This window comes from Globicephala melas, chromosome 3 (assembly GCF_963455315.2).
Source record: "Globicephala melas chromosome 3, mGloMel1.2, whole genome shotgun sequence".
Classification (NCBI taxonomy): Eukaryota; Metazoa; Chordata; class Mammalia; order Artiodactyla; family Delphinidae; genus Globicephala; species Globicephala melas.
Genome location: NC_083316.1, coordinates 106,823,814 through 106,848,606, shown reverse-complemented (window position 1 = coordinate 106,848,606; position 24,793 = coordinate 106,823,814). Strand labels below are relative to the sequence as shown.

Here is a 24,793-nt window from a genome sequence, read left to right as displayed (position 1 = left end):
CTTTGATTCTGAGTACTACACAGAATCTTCTCCACTTATCAAAAAAATCCAGAAAGAACCTCTTCTTGTGCTCAGTGTTGGTCTCTGTGGCTCAAAACCAATACCAAATGATAACGGAAAATATACCTCCTGGTCGTGCAACATATTCAGAGTCTGAATATAATTACAGATGAAGAGGAATGGAAAAGGTCTGCTGACATTTTTGAAACAAGTAAAAGACCAGCTATATTTAGTCTTTCTCTGCATCAGATGATCTAGAAATCAAATTTGTTACAAGGACACCAAGCCTAGTTGTATAGGTTGTACACTGCTTAATTCTAATGGTACATTTACATACACAACAACGTAAATGGCTCCCTCTACTGTTGTGTAGTGCGCAAACTATACGATAGGATTCATTATGGGCTTCTTGCATGCCAAGCACTGGATAAGAGGAATATAAAGAAAAATAAAAAAGGCTTCTACTCTGAAGGCAAAGAAGAGAATGACACACAATCACCTCTGTAATATGTAAGGGGCCCAGGATCAGTGAGGAAGCAGCCTGGGGAATTGTATTAAATAATGGATAGTTCTATTTTGCAATTGCCTTTGCCAGCAAACAAATGGAGAGAGAAACACCCAAAACAGATGGTATTGAATAATGTGGTAATGCAGAAAATTAAAGAACCACATAAAATCAAATCTTCACCTTAGGGCCAAGAATCACTTAGTGTAAAGTATATTCAGATGTAGAGGGAAAGGGATTTTTTGTGCTTTTTATAAATGTACGATACATCATATCAATGCATGAGGCTGCAAGATGACTTTGATTTACGTAATGTGAAACAAGGGACTTCATCTGTAACTAAACAACATGATAAAACTATGAGAAATGCACTGCTTATTGTCAAGGGCACTTAGAGTCCATCACACAGCCAATTTCTGTTCACTTAGCAAACAAATGAATAAAGCACATTTTTTCAAAAATTCAAGGTCTTTTACCCAAAAGCATTGGAAATACCTTTCAGTACAACTGTAGAACAAACTGTCACCAGCATTTAAAAACTGCAGATCAGACTGTAATTCTTAATCTTCAGTTCTTCAACTGTACGCTTCTTTACAGAGGACCAAAATAATGTAATCTTAATTTCATACATTCAAAGATTTTGAGGGGTAAGGGTGATAGAGATTTGCTTGCTGCCTAGACCTGTGATCATGTTGATTCAAATTCTCTCATTTTTGGCTCATTTTTGGCTCAGTGTGCCTGAAGTCTGCATCACAGAGTTTCATTATGTGAGTTTATGGAAATGATACTGTTAGACTTTGGCAACTGGGAAGGCCAATAAATTCTGCTTAACTTCTGATTTATACTGAAAAAAATGAAATGTAGCCTTTAATTTCCAAGAATGAAGATGCATCTGAGAATAAGTCTCATTGTAGAACTTTATAGTGCCTTGGGATGTACCTATAAATGATTCATTCAACAATTATTCTATTATTTGTATTAAATTAATGTATTTCTGCCATGTCTATATTTTATTAAATTTTCTATCTTACTTGCCAATGGCATTATTTTGAAACTAACTTTCAGAAGTATTGTACTGAAAGCATTTCAGTACATACTGAAAGGCAAAACTATCATTAATAAAATTAAATTCTAAATTAAAGAGTATTTACATGACACAGACTCGTACTTTCTCTATAACTTCACATAGAAATGTGAAAATTACACTAAGAAATCATGGAATTGACTGTTGGGATAACGTGTTTTGTGTTTTTGTTACTATTAGCCCACAGCACTAGGACAGCTTTAAACTATTTACTTCATTGCATCACACAGAACAATTTAACAAATATATTACTGCAGATAGGTTTGGATTTATACGAACATTATTCATTTTAGTTGAAATCAAAATTAATAGCTGAGCGAAAATCTTTTCCTACTGATGTGCTCACGTAACATACAACATTTAATAAGGACCTAAGATGAGCATTCACTAGAAACTAGGCTGTTTATGAGTTCAGTTTGTCAAATATGGATAAGACCATGGAATCCATGGAGATTAAAATTTTTATCTTATTTTTGAGAACTTTCTTGCAAAGCTAAAGATCTGATAATCTATGTCTACACTAACTAAAAGGAATTTTTCCTCAACTACTCAAACCGTTCATTTAGACTTTCCTGATCAATGGTGGTAGGTCACTTAGAGATAAAACATTCCCTTTTTTGGGCTAATTTTCACTATTAGAGCACTGGAAGCAGTGATATGGAGAAAAGTGATCCTACACATAAACAGCCCCACAGGTGAGTAAAGATAGGTTTATGTCAGTATCTATCAATATGTTATATATGTGTAACTCCTTTGACAGGTTGGTTTTTTTTTTTTTGTCTATTTTCAACCACAGATTTTATTCCTACTGCTTTCCAAAAAACAAAAAACAAAAACCAGAAGCAAGCTATTAAGCCCTATTTTAAGTCCTATTTATCAGGGGGCAAAAAACTGAAGTTAACATTTGTGCTAAAGGGTTTAGGAAGTGTACAAAAATCTTTTTTTCCATGAAACATGAAGTGGCTTAGCAAAACTATAGCAAATTTTGCCTTCCAAAAGGTTTTTTCATTAGGTTTTGAGCAGAAATCCTTTCTAGACAGTGAAGCTTTAGTTTTCTATCCATAAATAAGTGATACATTAGAAATAACAATGCTTTAATTTGTCTTATCTTTGAAAATCATACAGAGTACCTATTTACGCATACAAAGGACATATTTAGTCCTTCTGTAGTAGTTCAAGTTTTGAAAATCTGAGGACGAATAATTATTTTATAAACTGACTTGATCCAGCAAACTGAAATTACAAGACACAGGTTATTATGTGTTTTGCTGGAGAATATTATCTAGAATATTCTCACAAATCCTAGGTATGACTACCTTCAGTTCATTCTTTTAATATGCTACCCTACTCCATGGGCAAACATGCAGTTCAACTGCATTTTATGAGCATTGACAATAATGAAGAAGATTATCTTTCTAAACACAAGATCAAGTACCCTGTAATTATCCTAAATAAATACTAGTACCTGTTTACAACCATATACAGATAAAGATGTTTATACATTTTTCTCTAAACGTGAAAATTCAGAAACTTACATAAATACACAGTAGTCTCATAAATTAGGATACTTCTATGCAGTAAAACAGTATGTCTGTTCCTCCCTCCAAATGATATAGACCAAATATGAGTTTGTTGGCTTTCTATTGCTGCTGTCACAAATTACGTCAAATTTAGTGGCTTAAAACAACAGACATGGGCTTCCCTGGTGGCGCAGTGGTTGAGAGTCCGCCTGCCGATGCAGGGACACGGGTTTGTGCCCCGGTCCAGGAGGATCCCACATGCCGCAGAGCGGCTGGGCCCGTGGGCCATGGCCGCTGAGCCTGCGCGTCCGGAGCCTGTGCTCCGCAGCGGGAGAGGCCACAGCAGTAAGAGACCCACATGCCGCAAAAACAAAAAATAAAAAACAAAAAACAACAGACATGTATTATCTTATAGTTCTAGAGGTCTGAAGCCACATATAGGTCTTACTGGGCTAAAATCAACGTGTCATCAAGGCTGCATTCCTTCTAGAGGCTCTAAGGTAAAATCTGTTTGCTTGCATTTTCTTGTGATTACATGGGCCCATGCAGATGATTCAGGATACTCCCATCTCAACATTTTATCACATCTGCAAAGCCCCTTTTACCATGTAAGAGAACATACTCACAGGTTCTGGGGATTAAGAGAGGACCTCTTTGGGGTATATTAGTCTCCCTTCCACAACAAATGACATGAAGATTTGCAAGACATAATGTAAAGTTAAAGAAAACAAACAAACAGCCAAACAGAGAAAACTGGGACTTCCCTGGTGGCGCAGTGGTTAAGAATCTGCCTGACAATGCAGGGGACAAGGGTTCGAGCCCTGGTCCAGGAAGATCCCACATGCCACGGAGGAACTAAGCCCATGCACCACAACTACTGAGCTCACGTGCCGCAACTACTGAAGCCCGCGTGCCTAGAGCCCGTGCTCTGCAACAAGAGAAGCCACCGCAATGAGAAGCCCGCGCACCAAAACGAAGAGTAGCCACCACTCACTGCAACCAGGGAAAGTGCATGTGCAGCAACAAAGACCCAACGCAGCCAAAAACAAATAATTAATTTTTAAAATATAGAGAAAACTGTGTACAGCATGAAACAAAGTTCATGCTATACACACACCAACTAAACATTGGTTACCTTTAGACAATTTCTACCACAGATGTTCATGCATTATTTTGGTGGTGGGGGAGAGAAATATTCTACAGTATTTCCTAAAGAAGTACTTAAGGACAAGGGAATGTTTGGAATAGAATTTTAAGGGAAAATATGTATTATAAAATAGTATATAAAATGAGGACTTCAACTCCATGTTAGTGTTCTGCTCTGTACATGGAGGGGTGAACATGCAGGTGTTAATTGTATTATTATTATTTTTTAATATATGAAATACATCATACAACGTTGTTTTAAAAAGAAAATACTTGTGTTACACTGCTAGGGCAGGCTAGCAACAAGGAAGGTAATGATGAAGAGGAGTTAGGCTTTTAAAGCTTTGAAACATAAAAAAAATATATAATGGATGCAGGGGATTCTTTATTTTCAGAGTTCTGAAGAGAAAAAGTGGCATTGGAAGTAAGGAATGAAATTAATGTCATGGTATTGGTAGGGCGAGACAAAACTTGCATGTAGAATATGATCCAAATATTATAAATATATGTTTTTGGCTAAAGAAATATGGAGAAATAAAACTGGAGAAATATACTTAAACGTGTTAGCTATAATTATTCCTACGTAGTGAGATTATAGGCTCATGTTTTATCTTTATTCTTGGACTTCTAAAATTTCTATAATGTGTTGCATTTTTAATAAGAAGAGAAAAATATGAATCAGTAATCAAATTATGATTATCATCCACTTTAGTCTCATAAGCAGTATTTCTAAAACCAACTACTGTGAGGATAAGGAAGGAAGATTTTATCAGCTGAGAAATATATAAAAACCCTTTGTGGTTAATGCATTCTGAGAATCTAACTTCTCTATTTTGGAGTGGTGGGCAATACAAGTTAGAAGTTTGAAATAAGCCTATACAATAGCTTATGTGATCACAAATAATACTAGAGATTGTATACAGCACTAAAAATTCTTTTTTCAGAAATATTTAGTACTATAATAAAATAAAGTACATTTAAGAAGACTGTCATATAAAATTATTATAAAATATGACATGACATTCAGGTTAAAAATTAAAAATGAGGTCTACATGTTCACTGAAAATCCTAATCACTCATTAACAGCATTATTTGCTGCTCTATTATTTTTTCAAAAGCAATTCATAAAAAACTTTTTGGTAGAGTTAAGTAAACTTTAATATTTGTTAAACTTATTCAAATAAAACACACTTAAAGCCATAAACAAGATAAAATTTAGTATAAGCTGATTTCTTAGAGGACCCCCCCCACAATAAAATGATTTTAAATAGTCTCTTTCCAAAGCTACCCTGTCATTCTGAAATGCCATTAAGAGAAACTCTACCATAAAAAAGATGCATGTTTTTAAAATATATTGCAACAATTTTAACAATATAATTTAGCAGAGAGCTGAAAAAATATGCACTAAAAGGATTAAATTTTAATTATTTGTTAAATAACTTTAAATAGATTTAGACCTGTATTTTGCTTATAATCCTTTAGAAAAGACTAACATCTTTATATATATTTAAGTGCTATTAATTTGTTTTTTCCTTCTAAAATTATTTAGTCAAGGATTATCTTATACATAATTAGACATGAAAATTGCCAGATTTTTGTCAGTCTAAACTTAGGTATAGTTTAAGTCATTGAACAATTTTTAGTGTTCTGTACATAAAGAAAGCTCAAAAATTCACAGGAAAAAAGACAATTATGCAGTACAGAAAATGTGCTGAAAGCTATACAGGAGCAAATGCCACTCTTATTCTTTATACTTAAAGTTATTTCCTGTGGCTCTTTTCTCTTCTCATAAACATACTATATATAAACTCTCTGTAGAGAAACTGATAATATGGAGGATTCCTCCAACTAATCAAAGTATCAGATCATTACATTCTTAAAAAAATTCTTGGGGGTCACCATTCACTGGAATTGGCTGTGAACACCAATAGTGAGTCCAATAATTTCTCAATGTTGTTCTTTAGTCCATAAATGGGCATAAGACTAAAAGAAATTACTTGCAGAAATACAAGCTAGAGTCAGAAAGTCTTCATATGTAGTTCAGAAGAACAGAAACATATTTGCTTATGCCTCCTTCCTTTGTACGTCCCATTCCCTATTCTTTAATATTAGAATCAAAAGTGGCAAAATAGTAACTATTTTAATTGAGTATTTACTATGGGTCAGGCATTGTATTAGGTTATTTAGGTATATCATCTCTATTGAATCAGATATCCTGTGAAATGGTATTATCATACCCATTTTACAGATGAAAAATTAATGATCAATGAAGCTAAACAATTTGCTAAGTCACACAGTTCATAACTAGGCTAGCTGGGATTAAATGTATGTTTGTCCCCATTGTCCAACATACTTTTTATTATATCAGAATGTTTGATCCTTACATGCTTTGCTAATTTCCATTCATGCTTCAAACTTCCTTTTTGTTTGAAATACTTTATAACAGTTTTCTGCATTTAATTTTGCTGTTCCTTTTTCTAGGTCTTAATAACTATGACCCACTTAATTTTCTCACCATTTTTCTACCCATCAACCTGCTTAACTCTGAGGAAATGAAATGAGATGATATCTATATTAACCTGAAATAAAAGGTAATTATCTTCTGGCTTATATTTTTTTTTTAAACATTCATATATTTGACCATTTGAAAAAGTTAAATACCATTCCATTTTCATTATGTAACAAATATCAGACCTTATACAATAACAGAGTTTGGGATGCAAGTTAGTCCAATATAAATTATTTAGAGACCCCAAAAGGCCTGGTTCAGGTTGTTCTCCAGGGCCACCATGACTTCCACAGCATCCAGAGCTTTACCCCACTCATCTTGGGGTATGTCCCAGTGGAGGGAACAGCCTCCACACTGGTTTTGCATCTTCAGAAGATGCCAGGCACCCTCAAGCTTCTCTTTGGCTAACTTTCAGAAGAGGTGACCAAAGCCCTCTGGAGTCCCACTGTCATGTTGAAATAGAAGCCCAGAAAGAGTTTCTATTGACGAGGAGTGGGCTCCAAAGCTGAATGCTAGTGGCCTGACAACAAATGCAAAGTGTTTTGAGTGGGGTTAGAGATAAGATGGTGGAGGAGAAGGCCTTGAACTCACCTCCTCTCACGAAAAAACCAAAATCACAACTAACTGCTAAACAACCATCGACAAAAGGACTGGAACCAAGCAAAAGAGATATTCTACACCCAAAGACAAAGAAGAAGCCACAACAAGATGGTAGGAAGGGTGCTTTCATGATACAATCAATTCCCATACCCTGCAGGTGGGTGACCAACAAAGTGGAAAATAGTTATACAGCAGAGGTTGTCCCACACAAATTAGAGTTCCTAGCCCCACGTCCAGCTCCCCAGTCTGGGGGTTTGGCATTGGGAGGAGCCCCCAGAGCATTTGGCTTCGAAGGCTAGCTGGGCTTGAACACAGGAACTCCACAGGACTGGGAAAAACAGAAACTCCATTTTGGAGCGCATACACAAGGTCTCGTGTACACTGGGACTCAAGGGAAAAAGCAGAGACTTCATAGAAGCCTGGGTCAGACCTACCTGCTGGTCTTGGAGGGTCTCCTGGGGAAACAGAGGGTTCTGTGGCTCACCTTGGGGACACAGACACTGGCGACAAAGGTACTAGGGAGTACTTATTAGCATGAGGTCTCCTGGAAGCTGCCATTTTGCCACGAAGACGTGGCTCTCCACACAACAACCTGTAGGCTCCAATGCTGAGACACCTCAGGCCAAACAACCAACAGGGTGGAAACACAGCCCCACTCTCAGTAGATAAGCTGTTTAAGTCTTCCTGAGCCCACACTGCCACTAAACACATCCCTTAACATGGACCTACCCACCAGAGGGACAAAACCCAGCTCCACCCACCAGTGCAAAGGCACCAGTCACTCCCACCAGGAAGCCTGCACAAGCCTCTCAGACCAGCCTCACCCACCAGGGCGCAGACACCAAAAGCAAGAGGAACTACAATTATGAAGCCTGCAGAATGGAAATTGCAAACACAGAAAGTTAGACAAAATGAGATGGCTGAGGAATATGTTTCACATGAAGGAACAAGATAAAACCCCAGAAGAACAACTAAGTTAAGTGAAGATAGGCAATCTAACCAAAAAAGAATTCAGAGTAATGATAGTAAAGGTGACCCAAGATCTCGGGAAAAGAATGGAGACACAGACTGAGAAGATACGAGAAATGTGTAATGAAGAGCTAGAGATATAAAGAACATACAATAACAGAAAGTGCTGGAAAGGTAAAACCTACAACCACAGATACTCTACCCAGCAAAGCTCTTCCTCAGATTCAACAGAGAAATCAAAAGCTTTACAGAGAAGCAAAAGCTAAGAGAATTCAGCACCACCAAACCAGCTTTCAAACAAAAGCTAAAAGAACTTCTCTAGGCAGAGAACAAGAGGCCACAACTAGAACAAGAAAATTATGAATGGGAAAGCTGACCAGTAAAGGTAAACATACAGTAAAGGTAGGAAACCATCTGCACACAAATATATCAAAACCAGCAATAGTGAGGAGAGTATAAATGCAGAATATTGGAAATGCATTGGAAATTAAGAGATGAGCAACATAAAACAATCTTGTACATATATAGACTACTATATCAAAAGCTCATGGTAACCACAAACCAAAACTCTACAATAGATACACACAAAAAAAGAAAAAGGAATCCAAACACAACACTAAAGATAGTCATCAAATCACAAGAGACAAGAACTAAAGAGGAAGGGAAGAAAAAAGACCTACAAAAATCCAAAACAATTAAACAAAATGGCAATAAGAACATAAACATCGGTAATTACATTAAATGTAAATAGATTAAGTGCTCCAACCAAAAGACATAAACTGGCTGAATGGATACAAAAATAAGACCCATATTCATGCTGTCTACAAGAAACCCACTACAAATATAGCAACAAAAACACACTGAAAGTGAGGAGATGGAAAAAGGTATTCCACGCAAATGGAAATCAAAGCTGGAGTAGCAATACTCATGTCAGACATAAGGGACATTAAAATAAAGACTATTACAAGAGACAAAGAAGGACACTACATAATAATCAAGGGATCAATCCAAGAAGATATAACAATTGTAAGTATATACGCACCCAACATAGGAGCACCTCAATATATAAGGCAAATGCTAACAGCCATAAAAGGAGAAATCAATAGTAACACAATAATAGTGGGGGACTTTTAATACCCCACTTTCATCAATGGGCAGATCATCCAGACAGAAAATCAACAAGGAAACACAGGCCTTTAAGGACACATTAGACCAGATGGACTAGATTGATATTGATAGAGCATTCTATCTGAAAGTAGCAGAACACACAATCTTTTCAAGTGCACATGGAACATTCTCCAGGATAGATCACACTCTGGGCCATAAAGCAAGCTTGATAAATTTAAGAAAATTAAAATCACATCAAGCATCTTTTCCAACCACAATGCTATGAGATTGGAAATCAACTACAAGAAAAAAAAACTGTAAAAAACACAAACACATGGAGGCTAAACAATATGTTACTAAACAACCAATGGCTCACTGAGGAAATCAAAAAATACCTAGAGACAAATGAAAAAGAAAACACAACGAAACAAAACCTATGGGATGCAGCAAAAGCAGTTCTAAGAGGGAAGTTTATAGTGATACAAGCTTACCTCAGGAAACAAGAAAAATCTCAAACAGCCTAAACTTACAGATAAAGCAACTAGAGCAAGAAGAACAAATAAACCCAAAGTTAGTAGAAGGAAAGAAATCATAAAGATCAGAACAGAAACAAATGAAATAGAGATGAACAAAACAATAGACAAGATCAATGAAACTAAAAGCTGGCTCATTGAAAAGATAAACAAAATTGATAAACTTTCAGTCAGACTCATCAAATAAAAAGGAAAAGGGTTCAAATCAATAAAATTAGAAATGAAAAAGGAGAAGTTACAATGGACACCACAGAAATACAAAGGATCATAAGAGACTACTACAAGAAACTATATGCCAATAAACTGGACAACCTAGAAAAAAAGGACAAATTCTTAGAAATGTACAATCTCCCAAGACTGAACCAGGAAGAAACAGAAAATATGAACATACCAACCACAAGTAATGAAATTGAAACTGTGATGAAAAACTCACAACAAACAAAAGTCCAGGACTTTTGCTGGCTTCACATGTGAATTCTGTCAGACATTTAGAGAAGAGTTAACACCTATCCTTCTGAGACTATTCCAAACTATTGCAGAGGAAAACACTCCCAAACTCATTCTATGAGGTCACCACCACCCTGATAACAAAACCAGACAAAGATACCACAAAAAAAGAAAATTACAGACCAATACCACTGATGAACAGATGCAAAAATCCTCAAGAAAATACTAGCAAACCAAATCCAACAATACATAAAAAGGATCATACATCAAGATCAAATGGGATTTACCCTAGGGATGCAAGGATTTTTCAATCTCTGCAAATCAGCCAGTATGATACACCATATTAACAAATTGAAGAATAAAAACCATATGATCATCTCTATAGATGCAGAAAAAGCTTCTGACAAAAATCAACACCCATTTATGGTAAAAACTCTCCAGAAGGTGGGCATAGAAGGAACCCACCTCAACATAATAAAGCCCATCTATGATAAACCCACAGCTAACATCATACTCAATGGTGAAAAGCTGAAAGCATTTCCTCTAAGATCAGGAACAAGACAAAGATGTCCAGTCTTGTCACTTTTATTTAACATAGTTTTGGAAGTCCTAGCCACAGCAATCAGAGAAGAAAAAGAAATAAAAGGAATACAAATTGGAAAAGAAGAAGTAAAACTGTCACTGTTTGTAGATGACATGATAGTATACATGGAAAGTCCTAAAGTTGCTACCAGAAAACTAGCAGAGTTCATCAACGAATTTGGTAAAGTTGCAGGATACAAAATTAATACACAGAAATCTGTTGCATTTCTTTACACTAACAACAAAATATCAGAAAGAGAATTTTTTTTAAATCCCATTTACCATTACATCAAAAAGAATAAAATACCTAGGAATAAACCTACTCAAGGAGACAAAAGGCCTGTACTCCGAAAACTATATGACACTGATGAAAGAAATCGAACATGACACAAACAGAATGAAAGATATACCATGTTCTTGGATTGGAAGAATCAATATTGTCAAAATGACTATACCACCCAAGGCAATCTACAGATTCAATGAAACCCTTATCAAATAACCAATGGTATTTTTTGCAGATCTAGAACAAAAAATCTTAAAATTTCTATGAAAACACAGAAGACCCCAAATAGCTAAAGCAATCTTGAGGAAAAAAAACTACCGGAGCTGGAGGAATCAGGCTCCCTGACTTCAGGCTATACTGCAAAGCTACAGTCATCAAAACAGTATGGTACTGGCACAAAGACAGACTTACAGATCAGTGGAAAAGGATAGAAAGTCCAGAAATTATCTCATGCACCTATGTTCAATTAATCTATGACAAAGGAGGAAAGAATATATTGATACAATGGAGAAAAGACAGTCTCTTCAATAAGCGGTGCTGGGAAAACTGGAGAGCTACATGTAAAAGAATGAAATTAGAACACTCTCTAATGCTACATACAAAAATAAACTCAAAATGGATGAAAGTCCTAAATGTAAGACTGGATATTATAAAAGTCGTAGAAAAAAACTTAGGCAGAACACTCTGACACAAATCGCAGCAATATCTTTTTGGATCTGCCTACTAGAGTAATGAAAAACATAAACAAATGGGACCTAATTAAACTCAAAAGCTTTTGCACAGCAAAGGAAATCATCAACAAAATGAAAAGAAAACCCAAAGAATGGGAGAAAGTATTGAAAATATTTGCAAACGATGGGCCAACAAGGGATTAATGTCCAAAATATACAAACAGCTCATGCAGCTCAATAGCAAAAAAATAAAAACCCAGTCAATAAATGGGCAGAAGACCTAAATAGCCATTTCTCAAAAGAAGATATACAGATGGCCAAAAGGCACATGAAAAGATGCTCAACATCACTAATTATTAGAGAAATACAAATAAAAACTACAATGAGATATCACCTCACAGTGGTCAGAACGGCCAGCATCAAAAAGTTTACAAACAGGGGCTTCCCTGGTGGCACAGTGGTTGAGAGTCCACCTGCCAATGCAGGGGACACGGGTTCATGCCCCGGTCTGGGAAGATCCCACATGCCATGGAGCGGCTAGGCCTGTAAGCCATGGCCACTGAGCCTGCACGTCCGGAGCCTATGCTCCGCAACGCGAGAGGCCACAACAGTGAGAGGCCCGTGTACCGCAAAAAAAAAAAAAAAAAAAGTCTACAAACAATAAATGCTGAAGAGGGTGTGGAGAAAAGGGAATCCTCCTGTGCTGTTGGTGGAAATGTAAATTGGTATAGTCACTATGGAAAAACAGTATGGAGGTTGCTTAAAAAAACAAAAATAGAGCTACCATACGATCCAGCAATCCCACTCCTGGGCATATATCTGGAGAAAACAGTAACTCGAAAAGATACATGCACCCCATTGTTCACAGCAGCACTATTTACAATAACCAAGACATGGAAGCAACCTAAATATCCATTGACAGAGGAATTGATAAAGAAGAAGTGGTGCATATATACAATGGAATATTACTCAGCCATAAAAGGAATGAAATAATGTCATTTGTAGCAACATGGATGGACCTAGAGATTATCATAATACTAAGTGTAGTAAGTTAGACAGAGAAAGACAAATACCATATGATATCACTTATATGTGGAATCTAAAAAAATGATACAAATGAACTTATTTACAAAACAGAAACAGACTCACAGGCTTAGAAAACAAACTTATGGTTACCAAAGAGGAAATGTGGGGTGGGGGTAAATTAGGAGGTCAGGATTAACATATATACACTACTATATATAAAACTGATAATCAACAAGGACCTACTGTATAGCACAGGGAACTCTACTCAGTAATAACCTATATGGGAAAAGAATCTGAAAAAGAATAGATATATGTCTATGTATAACTGAATCACTTTGCTGTACACCTGAAACTAACACAACATTGTAAATCAACTATACTCCAATATAAAATAAAAATTAAATTTAAAATAAATAATTTAGTAAAAATCCAATAGTGTTGGTATACAAGGTAGACTTACATTCTTTCAAATATATAAAACATTGAAAGTGTCAGTATTTTATTGAACTCTTCAGTGAACTTACAGTAAAAATCCCAAGGCAAGGCAGGCTCATTCTACAGAAATGGAAAGTGTAAATTATAAAATAAATTTTCACTGAATATAAAGAGCTAAAAGAAGAAAAAGTAACTCATACTTGTTTCACAATTCCTAGATGTCAGGAATTTTATATATTATTTTCTCACTTAAATTTAAACCTTAATTTGTTCATAAAACTAATACTAGTAATATTTAATATATTAAACTAACCCCATCAAATGTTCTCAATCACTAGAGAATACTTTCAGCCACAGCAGATGATGCTTAACTGTGTCTAAGATAATATGGAATGCAATAATAACCATGGGCTGACCAACTAACAATTAAAAACATTTATTATATAATAATATAACAAAAGATATTTTTGATAGTATGTTGTCCACATTAATAAAAGCTTGAACAGTATCTTATACAATTATTTATGTTTGGAAAAAATTATTGAATGTTCAGTATATGTTAGATGTTATACAAGTTCTTATATTCTTCACTCTGTACTAGTATCCTCATAATAATGTGACTCATAGAGGTCAAATAGTCAACTCAAGATTACCAGCTACTGTTTGGATAAAAACGGGTCATATATAGTTGATCACCCTTCTTATTGAGTTTTAAAGTTTTAAATATTCATCTATTGTATATATATATATATGTAAATAAGCATATACATACAAATTCTTCAATAGATATATGTATTGCATCTATTTTTTCCAATTCTGGAGCTTGTCTTTTCATTTACATAACAATGTTTTCGGACATCATGTGGTTTTAATTTTCAAGAAGCCCAAACGATTATTTTTAATAATTTTTGTTTAATGATTTTTTGTATCCAATCTAAAAAATCACTGCCCTTCCCACAGTCATGAAGATTTCGTTTTGTTTTTTTTTTTTTGCTGTACGCAGGCCTCTCACTGTTGTGGCCTCTCCCATTGCGGAGCACAGGCTCCGGATGCGCAGGCTCAGCGGCCATGGCTCACGGGCCCCAGCCACTCCTGCGGCACGTGGGATCCTCCCGGACTGGGGCACGAACCCGTGTCCCCTGCATCAGCAGGCGGACTCTCAACCACTGCGCCACCAGGGAAGCCAAGACTTCGTTTTTAATAAAAGTTTTATAGTTGTGGCGTTCTATGATCCATTATGAATTAACATCACTCAAGCAGGGTCGGGTGTTTTTTTTGTTTGTTTGTTTTTTGCCACAACCCTTGGCTTGTAGGATCTTAGTTCCTTGAACAGGGATGGCAGTGAAAGTGCAGTCGTAACCACTGGACTGCCAGGGAATTCCCCAAGATTCATTGTTTTCAAATGGTTATCCAGATGTTCTAGAATTATTTGATGAATAGACTATCTTTTCATCTTGAATTATGCTGGTGGTATTACTGAAAGTCAACTGACCATATATATGTGAGTATATTTACAGACTCTATTCTGTTTTACTGATTTCTATAGCTAACTTTCTGTCAAAGCCATCATGTTTTGATTACCAAATCTTTATAGTAAGTTTTGCAATCAGATAGTCTAAGTCCATCCAATTTGTTCTTCTTTTACAAAATTGTTTTGACTCTTCTAGGTCCTTTCCTGTCCCAAATAAATATTGGAATCAGACTGTAATTTCTACACACACACACACACACACAAAAAGCCTGCAGAGATTTTCATTGGGATTATAGTGACTCTATAAGTCAATTTGGGGAAAATGGACACCTTGACAACACAATAAGTTCCCTACATACAAACCTTCTAATTGAGAACTTTCAAAGATGTGAACGTGTGTTCGCATGTCCAATCACATAAGTTACTTCACATGTCTGGCATATGCTGTCATGTGCGTGCATCCTCTACAACTGGCTGTGCTTTTGTATACTTTACTCTACAGTACTGTATAGAGTACAGTAGTACAGTATCTTTATTTCAAGCCCACGATGTCCAGAAGCAAGCATAAAAGCAGCGGTGATATAGCTGGTACTACTAAGAAGCACCAAGTGATACCGATGGAAATAAAAGTGAAAATAATTGAGAGAGTGGAGCAAAGCAAAAAGATGGTAGACTTCACTCACTCTTATAACAGGAATCGTTCAACCACTGGCACAATTCTAAAGAACAAGGACAAGATCATGGAACATGTGAAGTCTGCTGTGCCGATGATGTCAACAATAATATCGAAGAAGTGTGGAAAAGTGATGGAGGAGATGGAGAAACTTCTCAGTGTGTGGAGGCTGGACCAGCATCAGCATGGAGACCCACTCAGCTTAATGCTGATTCAAGAGAAAGCTAAAAGCCTTTATGAAGACTTGAAGAAGAAACATGGTGAAGAATCAGAGGGCGCATCTTTTAATGCCAGCCACAGCTGGTTTTCATTGGTTCAAGGCTAGAGCCAACCTTCACAACGTAAAAGTAAGTGGTGAGGCAGCAAGTGCAGATACTCAGGAATTTCCTGAAATGTTTTGAGAAATTATTGATGAAGGCACATATTTAATTGAGCAGGTTTTTAATGTGGGTGAGACAGGGCTGTACTGGAAAAGGATGCCAGACCAAAGTTACATCAGTAAGGAGGAAAAGTTGATACGAGGCTATAAAGCAGCAAAGGATAGGCTAACTGTTGTTTGGTGGCAATGCTTCTGGCTATAGGAAGTTGAAGCCTCTCTTAGTTTATCATTCAGAGAACCCAAGAGCCCTTAAAAACATTGCCAAGTGCTCTCTTCCTGTTGTGTGGAAGAGTAACTCCAAAGCTGGGTTACACAGGCCATTTTCCAGGACTGGTTTTTCCACCACTTTATTCCGGAGGTAGAGAAATACTGCTTGGAGAAGGATGTCCCGTTCAACATTCTCTTGCTGCTCAACAATGCTCCAGGCCACCACCCATTCGTGGATAACTTTTATCCCAACGTCAAAGTAGTGCATCTGCCACTGAATACTATGTTGCTTATCCAACCTATGGACCAGGGAGTTATAGCAACTTTCAAGAAATATTATTTATGTCACACTTTTCATCAGGCAGTAAAGGCGACTGACGAATCAGGAACAACCTTGCGACAATATTGGAAGGACTACTGCATAACATCTACAAGGCCATAAAAAACACTGACTTTACTTGGTGTGAGGTTACAGCCATCACCATGAATGGGGTTTGGAAGAACCTTTGCCTGAAGTTTGTTCACGATTTTCGTGGATTTGAGAAGGTGGATGAGGAGTCCAAAGAGGTCTTCAGCAACTTAGTGACCCTCAGGGAGAAGATGGAGCTAGATCTGCAAGAGGACGACTTCATTGAACTCCCTGCTGTGCAATAAGAGGAGCTTACTAAAGAAGACCTGGTGGAATTGGAGGGCCAGAGAAAGGATAAAGAGAGACAAGAGGAAGAAGAAGTAACTAAAGAACCAAAGAGATTCACGATGCAGGAAATGGCAAGGGGATTTTCTTTATTTGAGGAGGCACTCTTAGTTTTTGAGGCACAGGACCTGAACGTAGAACAGTGCGCGAAGGTTGCAGCAGCCGTTCAGAATGCAATCCAGTGCTATCGTATCATCTATGATGAGAAAAAAAGAGCCACTACCCAGACATCAGTGGATTGGTTTTTCTAGAGGGTAGATAGAATTGAATCCAGCGAGGAACCAGAACCTTTGCCATCAGTGTCAGGCGTGAATGAAATTACAGCTTGCCCTCCGTCTCCTATTACTGACGATCCTTCAGCTCTACCATCTCCCACCTCCTCTCCCTCCTCCAGTCAGTAACTCTTCTTGCCTGTTCACTCGATGTCAGCCCCTGTATGCCAGCTGTTGTACTGTACCACTGTATTTTTCAAGGTACTACACTGCAAGATTAAAAATGTTTTCTTTTTTGTATGTTTGTTTTTTAAGTATTATTTATGTGAAAAGTATAATAAACCTATTACAGTACAGTTCTATATGGCCGATTGTGTTAGTTGGGTGCCTAGGCTAACTCTGTCAGACTCAATGAACAAATTGAACTTACAAATGCACTCCTGGAACGGAACTTGTTCGTATCTAGGGGACTTGCTATATTTAGTCTTCCATTGAATAAACCTTTATTTAGATCTTTAGTTTCTCTAAGTATAGCTGTGTAGATATTTTATTTTGTTAAATTATTAATATTTCATGGTTTTGGAAGTTACTGTAAAATTTTCCCAAGTGTTTATTTCTACCATATATAAATACAATTTTTCTTCTAAATTGACTTTATATTCTGTGGCCTTGTAAAATTCAGTTATAAATTCTAGCATTTTTTTCTCCTAGATTGCTTTAAATTTTCTTTGTACCAAGTCATGCCATCTGTGAAGAGACACTTTTAATTTTTTCTTCCCAGTATTTATACTCCCCCATGCCAGCTTAATATACTGATTATGGTTATGATTGTCAGCACAATACTGAACAGAAGTGGTAAATGTGAACATCCTTGCCTTGCTCCCAGTCTTAAAAAATTTTGATTTTCACCATTAATTGTAATGTTAGCTATAGACTTTTTGTGTATGTATGTGTATGTAGATGCACTTTCATACATTAAGAAAATACCCTTAAGAATTCATTAAGAATTTTTGTTGATAGGGTTTTTCCCCCCAGTACATTAGAGATATCACTTTACTGTCTTCTGGGCTTTTTTTTCTGACAGGAAGTCAGTTATCCATCTTAAGATTGTTTTCTCTGTAACGTATCCCTTCACTCTAGCCAATTCACTTTTTTTCTATATCTTTGGTTTTGACCAATTTTTCTATGATATGCCTAGGTTTCTAAGTTGTTGTTTTTCATGAAATTTGTGAAAAATTTTTGCCATTACATCTTCAAATACTTTTCTTACCCATTCTCACTCTCTTTTGAGATTCCAATGATAGAGGTCCAGTATTTACATTACTTGGTAAATCCAACTTCTAAGCTACCTTGGGGTCAGTTTCTACTGACTACTTTTCTTTGACCATGGGTCACATTTTCATGTTTTTTTGCTTGGCTAATTTTCATTATGTTCCAGACATTGAATATGATATAGAGATTCAGGATTCTCTTATCTTCCTCTGAAGAGTGCTGTCTCTTGTTTTACTTATTCCTCACTCTGAATGTAGGTAGGTTTGAGTTTATTCCTTGGTAGGGAGGATCTACCGAAAGCTCAAGATGATTCCCAAACTTTTGTAAACTGGTGGGACTCAACCTCCAAACTCCATCTCCTCTGAATGAATACCTTACTGGGACTTGGTTTTAGGCTTTGTTAGGACAGTTCAAGAGAGGGCATTTCTCTGGATCATGGTGCCTACTGTGTAGGCACAGCATTTCTGTTTTCTCAGATAAATGCCAGGAGTGATGACAAGGTATTAACAAGGCTGCTCCACTCTTGTGGTCCAAATCTGCTCAATTTCTAGTACCTTTTTAACATCCGAACTCCATAGCACCCTGATAAATTTTGGGTAGTTTCTATCTCTGTGTATTTAGACCAGTCTTGCAAAGTCCTCATAGATGATCTGCACAAGGACTTCTTGGCACCTCTGCCCACAAAGGATCCGCTTCTCTGGTGCTTTCAGCAGGACCACTGTGCTCTACCTAGATTCCAGCTTGCTGTACCAGTCAAAAAATTGTCCCCAGGCAAAAAGTTGGCTTGGCTGTGGGGCTTACTTAGGAAATTTTCCTTCTTTCAGAGATTGCACTGCTCATTCTCCAGTAACTGCCAGTAGTTGCTTCATAAATGTTTTCCAGTTTTATGGTTGTTTATTGCAGAGGTCCAGTATCAGGTACACCTACAAAGCTGGAAATGGAAGTCCAGTTGTGTTCTTGCATAGAGATAATTTCATCTTTATGAATTATTTATAAGTAGAATAGTTTTTATACAATTCAGCAACAAGAAGCTATCACAAATTCAATAGATTCATTACAGAAAATCATGTTTAAATGTCACTGTGTATTCTGAGATGTGAAATGTCAACATTATTGATACTAAAATTAAATTGCTAGTTAACAGTGAACTACCATTCATTTTTACTAGCTCTAAGCAAGACAAACTTGTAAATAATTACTCATACAGAGTACTCATAGAGAGTTAATTGTTGCTCATCATTTCACCTTCTTATATTTACACTCAGTGCTGCAATACAAATGTTTGAGTAGTACGGACACTCACAATACAGCTCAAAACTAATTAGCTAGAGACTTAATTGAAACTTTTTTCTCAGATGGAACCAGAAAGTCTATCAATTGCTCAGTTTAATATACGGGATACTTTATATGGTGATGACTGAAAAACATACCACGTAGGTTCATAAGTTCAAAGTTCCACCAAAATTCACCAGCGTTTTCACTTATCATCATCATTGGCTACAACTTCACATCAAAAATTGAGGTTAATTTTTTTTTGAAATTAATTAACTAAATGTTTAGTCAATATACCATCCAATATGTGGCTGTTAAGAAATCAGTTATTATGAATTGAGGGAAATGACTAACAGCATTATGCCAAAAGTTTTCTGGAACAGAAAATCTGGAATAAAAGCATTCTATGAAGGGATTAATAGGATTAACAGCATGGCCATCAAATTAAGAATGTCATTTAATTGGCTTTGGAAAATTTACCTTGTTATAAGTATAGCTGCATCCACTGAAGTCATGTCCTCTCCCCAGCTTGTTGACATCTCTAAATGTATATCATTCTTTTTGCCAAATTCTTCATGTTGCCACTTACAAAAGCTCTCTAGCATTTTCTCTCCATGATGCCCAATATATAGATCTGCCTGCAAAAGAAGAGATTTCACTTCAAGGCAAATTATTCTCAGATATACAGAAAACTAAAAACTGAGGGGACTTCTTGAATTACTAAAGCAGACTGCTGACCATAACATTAATTAGAACCTGGAAGACATTCAGGATTAATTTTGCCTGAGCTAAAAATCTTAAAACTTTGTGAAGGTACAGTAATTACAAAATCTGTTTAATGTTATTCTGAAGAAGAAGAGAGGTGCAATGAAATATTAAGAATGTGGAACTTTTAGACTTAAATCACTCATTATTTTTACAATTTAAGAACAAAGGTTTTCCAAAGTACCAGATAAGCAGCATGCTAAAAAGATGCCACAGAATAGTCCCTGTTTAAATTGAATTACAGATAAAGCCCATGTTTAAATAAGAAAATAAAACTGTCATTAAAAATGATTTTTTAAAATTGCATTTTGCAAAGTTAAGGTTTGTTGTCAGGATCCTTGGAAACTAAGAACATTCCAATTTTGGAATATAACTGAGGTATTAACTAAGACTAACGGCCAGTTTTATGTATACTTTAAGTGACTCACTGGATATGTCTGGATTTCAAGTCAATAAAAAGTAAATCCCTAACATTCCCTTTACTTAAAAGTACCTGAACACAACTTCTCACCCACTTAATTGAACGAAAAACTCAAGACTTTCTTACTGGAGTTTCATGGAGCAGAATAAGCTTTATCACACGAAGATTGACCTGCACACCAAGACTCTTGTGTTGGAAAAGGTTAAAAACCTAAAAACAAATAAAAATAAAAATCCTAAAATAAAACTGAAAAACATCTTAATTTTTCTTAAAGCCCAGACATGGGAGAAATCTCAATTCAGTTGAGCAATTTTACATATTAAAATTTTTTAAATTATTTTAAAATTAGCTTAATAAGCAATAATTAATTCATTTTAGATACCAAGAAATTTAGACCTAGCATTCTGCTATACTCACTGCTGCCTTGATAATCTAGGCATTTCAATGGAGTGCAGAGGGAACGTTGGGCTTTTCACGATACTGAAGAGAAAAATTTTAGTAACTAAACCCTAGAAATTTTCTTAAGACCACAAAATGCCAGTGTCCTTTCTTCTGAGAAAATGTCCTGAAAATTCAGCCTGCTTTATGCCACCTCCCAATTTATTCCTTAGAGTTTTTTTCTCCCCAAGGCTAACTGCCAAATAGGAACAGAGTATTTTCAAAGCTCTTCCCTTCAAGGCTGTCCATGAAGACAAGGCCATCGTTGCTTAACGGTTTCAGGTCATCATTATAACTGATTTTCCCAAAACATGGTATATGTAACAATGCTGGAAAGGAAGGCAAATTTTTTATGTGGTACCTTGATTTTTTTTTTTTGGCAAAATTGAGTGTTTAATTTATAATAGAAAATTAAAATTGGCACACCAAACCCACGCTTTCAGAGATAGTACTATTTAAAAGAGACTGAGGTTGGTAGGCTATGCCTGTCTGCCCTTTACAGAATGCTGGTTGAGTGGTCAGCAGTTAGCTGAACACAGACAGAAATGACTGAAGTGTGGGAAAATATGTTCACTGAAAAAAAACCATGCCAGATGATAGCAAAAAATAGTAAAAAATAGTAATTTTATATAACAAATTTATCCTTGAATTAGTGGTTCTCACCTTGCTTAATATGGCAACTGAAGTTATAAATGGACATTTGCCTTTGGCTTTCATTTATGTTCATTCTCCCCTAAGAACCACTCTTCACGACAACCTTCTAATTCTGCCTTGAAGGAAGTTTATCCAACAGGGTATGCAATTAAGTCAAAGGATTCATGTGGTAGTAAGCATCCATAAGGTCCTGGGTACAAGTTAGATTTCTACAGTCCAGAAGCTATCAACCAAAGTTAGCTACATGTGATTCAGCTAGTAACTATTAGCTATTAGGTCTTACTCATCAACTAGTTTTGTATCTGACATGCAATTTTACATACCTATATAAGCGCTCAGTGGATTACCAACCTCCATTTTTGTTCCACCTCATAATCTATAGTACTTTGGGTGGGGCCATGCATATAAACAAATATAACATTTCTGCTATTTCAACAAATGGCCTTTTATAAAAAAGAAAGAAGGGCACAAAAAGATAAAAGAATAATAGAAAAAAAGTTTTGCCACATCAAATTAACAATAAGGATTTTTTACTAGAGGACGTGAATTATTATTTTGATATCTCTTTTGAGATGGATCAATTTGGTACACCTAAAGTATTTTTTTACTGATGTCAATAAAAGAAAGGAATACTAATGAGTTAATTTTTAAAGAACTTCATTATACTCACACATTTCTTCCTTAGAGTTTTCTTGAAAAAATTCCAAGCGCACTTTAAAGTTTGCCTACCATATTTAAGATGGTTAGAATGAATCTCCTGGCTGCATCTGCTCCATGATAGGAAACCATTGCTGGGTCTGCAACCACTACAGTCTCTATGTTGTATTCTTGAGGTAATTTGTATGAATATCGTTTCCCTCTTCCACTTTCTGTTATTTTTTTAGATCTAGTTCTTCCTTTATCTGCAACACAGAAATGAATTTTTCAAATGTGCCTCTATCTTAGCAAAGTGAATAAAAAAACTTCCATTTCTTCAATAATTAAAAAGAAAGCTTATCGAATACCAACATGTGCTGATGATATAATGGTGAGCAAGACCAAATAAGTTCCCCGCATATAGGGAATCTAACTGAGCATTTGGTTTTGGAACATGACTTTGGAATCAGACAGACTGGACTTCTACCATTTATTAACTCTGCCACTTGGGAAACTAACATCACTCAGTCAGCCTTAGTTTTCTCATCTGTAAAATGAATAACAATATCACCTGCTTTCTAGAGTTGTGGGTGGCTTATAATAAGATCACATTTGTAAAATTTTTAGCACAGAGATTCATATAAATAAAATAATTCCATATATAAAAGACACCATGATTTTCATTTTGAAATCAGTGACAAAATAAAGGTCTACTTGCCAGAAGTGCCTGAAGTGACTGACCCATACATCCGAATGTCAGGCAGGTGCCCCTATTTACTCAAACTATACATGGGTTACACAGGAATTGGTTCTGCCTTCCAGCAGGATCATATAGAAGTTATGACCTCAGGGTACCAGATTCCTCAAACAGGGCCAAATAAAAGCAGTAACCACAAATAAACATACTTATAAATTTAACTACATAAAAATGTAAAATTTCTGTTTATGAAAATATGCCACTATCAGAATGAAAAGCATGCAACCAAGTGGGAGAAGATATTTACAGTACTTTTCCATAATAAAGTAATAAAAAGCCACTCTAAATCAATGACAGATAACCCAATTGAAAAATTGGCCACAAATCTGAAGAGCCATTTCAGGAGATCTAAATGGCTAATTAGCATATAAGAAGGTGCTCAATCGCATTAGTCTTCAGAGAAATGCAAATTAACTGCAGTAAATTAAATAAATTAAAATCCCCAGAATGGCTAAGCTAGAGATGATTAGTACCTAGGAGTGGGCACAAGGGGGACATCTATGGTGCTGATATTTTCTATATTCTGATCTGAGTCATACCTACATGGTTATGTTCATTTTGAGAAAATTCAGCAGTTGGACACATCATTTGTGCAACTTCCTGTATGCATGTGGTACCTTAATAACGAATTTATGATTTTAACAGCTTTATTGAGGGGCAATTTACATGCCATAACATGGAGCCATTTAAATGTACAATTCAATTATCCTTGACAAGTTTTTACAATTGTGCAATGATCTCCACAATCCATTGTTATATTAGCTATCACCTGTTCCTCTCCTTACCATTTACCAAAATTCTGTTGATGTCACTAAATAGCTGTCATCTTCTTTCCCAAACTTGTATTTGTTGGCCGACATCTTTTATATTTTTGTATTCTAATTTTAGTGGAGTCCCCAGCAGTAAACATGTGTGTTTAGTGGAATTCCATGGATATAAAAATGTGTGTCCAGTTAGTCCCGTTTCCATGAACATGTCTCTGTTCTGAATTTGTATGTATGCTCATAGTTCCAGTCCATCATCTTGGTTTCCGATAAATTCCCTTTTTTGAGTCTTGTTCCAGGTACTTTAACTTTGATGTCAATTCTATTCTATTCTATCCTATCCTATCCTACTACCTATTCCACCTTACTTGCCTTCTAACACCCTTTCATGATGCCAGCATTAGTTTATCTCTTCTATTCTTGAAATACTGGGTCCCTTCTGTTACTAACTTCTAGGTCCAACTGAGTTAGCTCTGAGCTCTAACATGAAGTAGATCCTGGCACATTGCTGGAAACTTCACTGTTCTCAGATATCTCTATAAATTACGGTTTCTCATTTTTTGTCACAGGGACACAGACTAAAAATCTATTTAACAAAGTTTTATCCAAATGTCAAGTAGAGTCAGTTAACTAAGTTAACAAAAGTGTTACGAAAATAAATGCAAAGACTCCTTATTTAACAACAATAAGCATTATATTGATATTATGAAACAAGAAAATGCAAAAGGACAAAAGCAACAGTAGCCATCTGCAACAGAATC

The 24,793-nt window shown here is 36.0% G+C and overlaps 1 protein-coding gene across 1 annotated transcript in view; it reads right to left on the bottom strand.

The window, feature by feature from the left end:
• ADAMTS19 (ADAM metallopeptidase with thrombospondin type 1 motif 19) overlaps positions 1–24,793 on the bottom strand; it is a 280,962-nt gene that overhangs the window by 191,579 nt on the left and 64,590 nt on the right. Inside the window, exons 4-6 of the mRNA XM_070045097.1 lie at positions 22,605–22,777; positions 20,910–20,993; positions 20,078–20,235 (exon numbers count right to left, since the gene is read on the bottom strand). Of these exons, the coding sequence (XP_069901198.1) occupies positions 20,078–20,235; positions 20,910–20,993; positions 22,605–22,777 (415 nt within the window). The remainder of the gene's footprint in view (positions 1–20,077; positions 20,236–20,909; positions 20,994–22,604; positions 22,778–24,793) is intronic.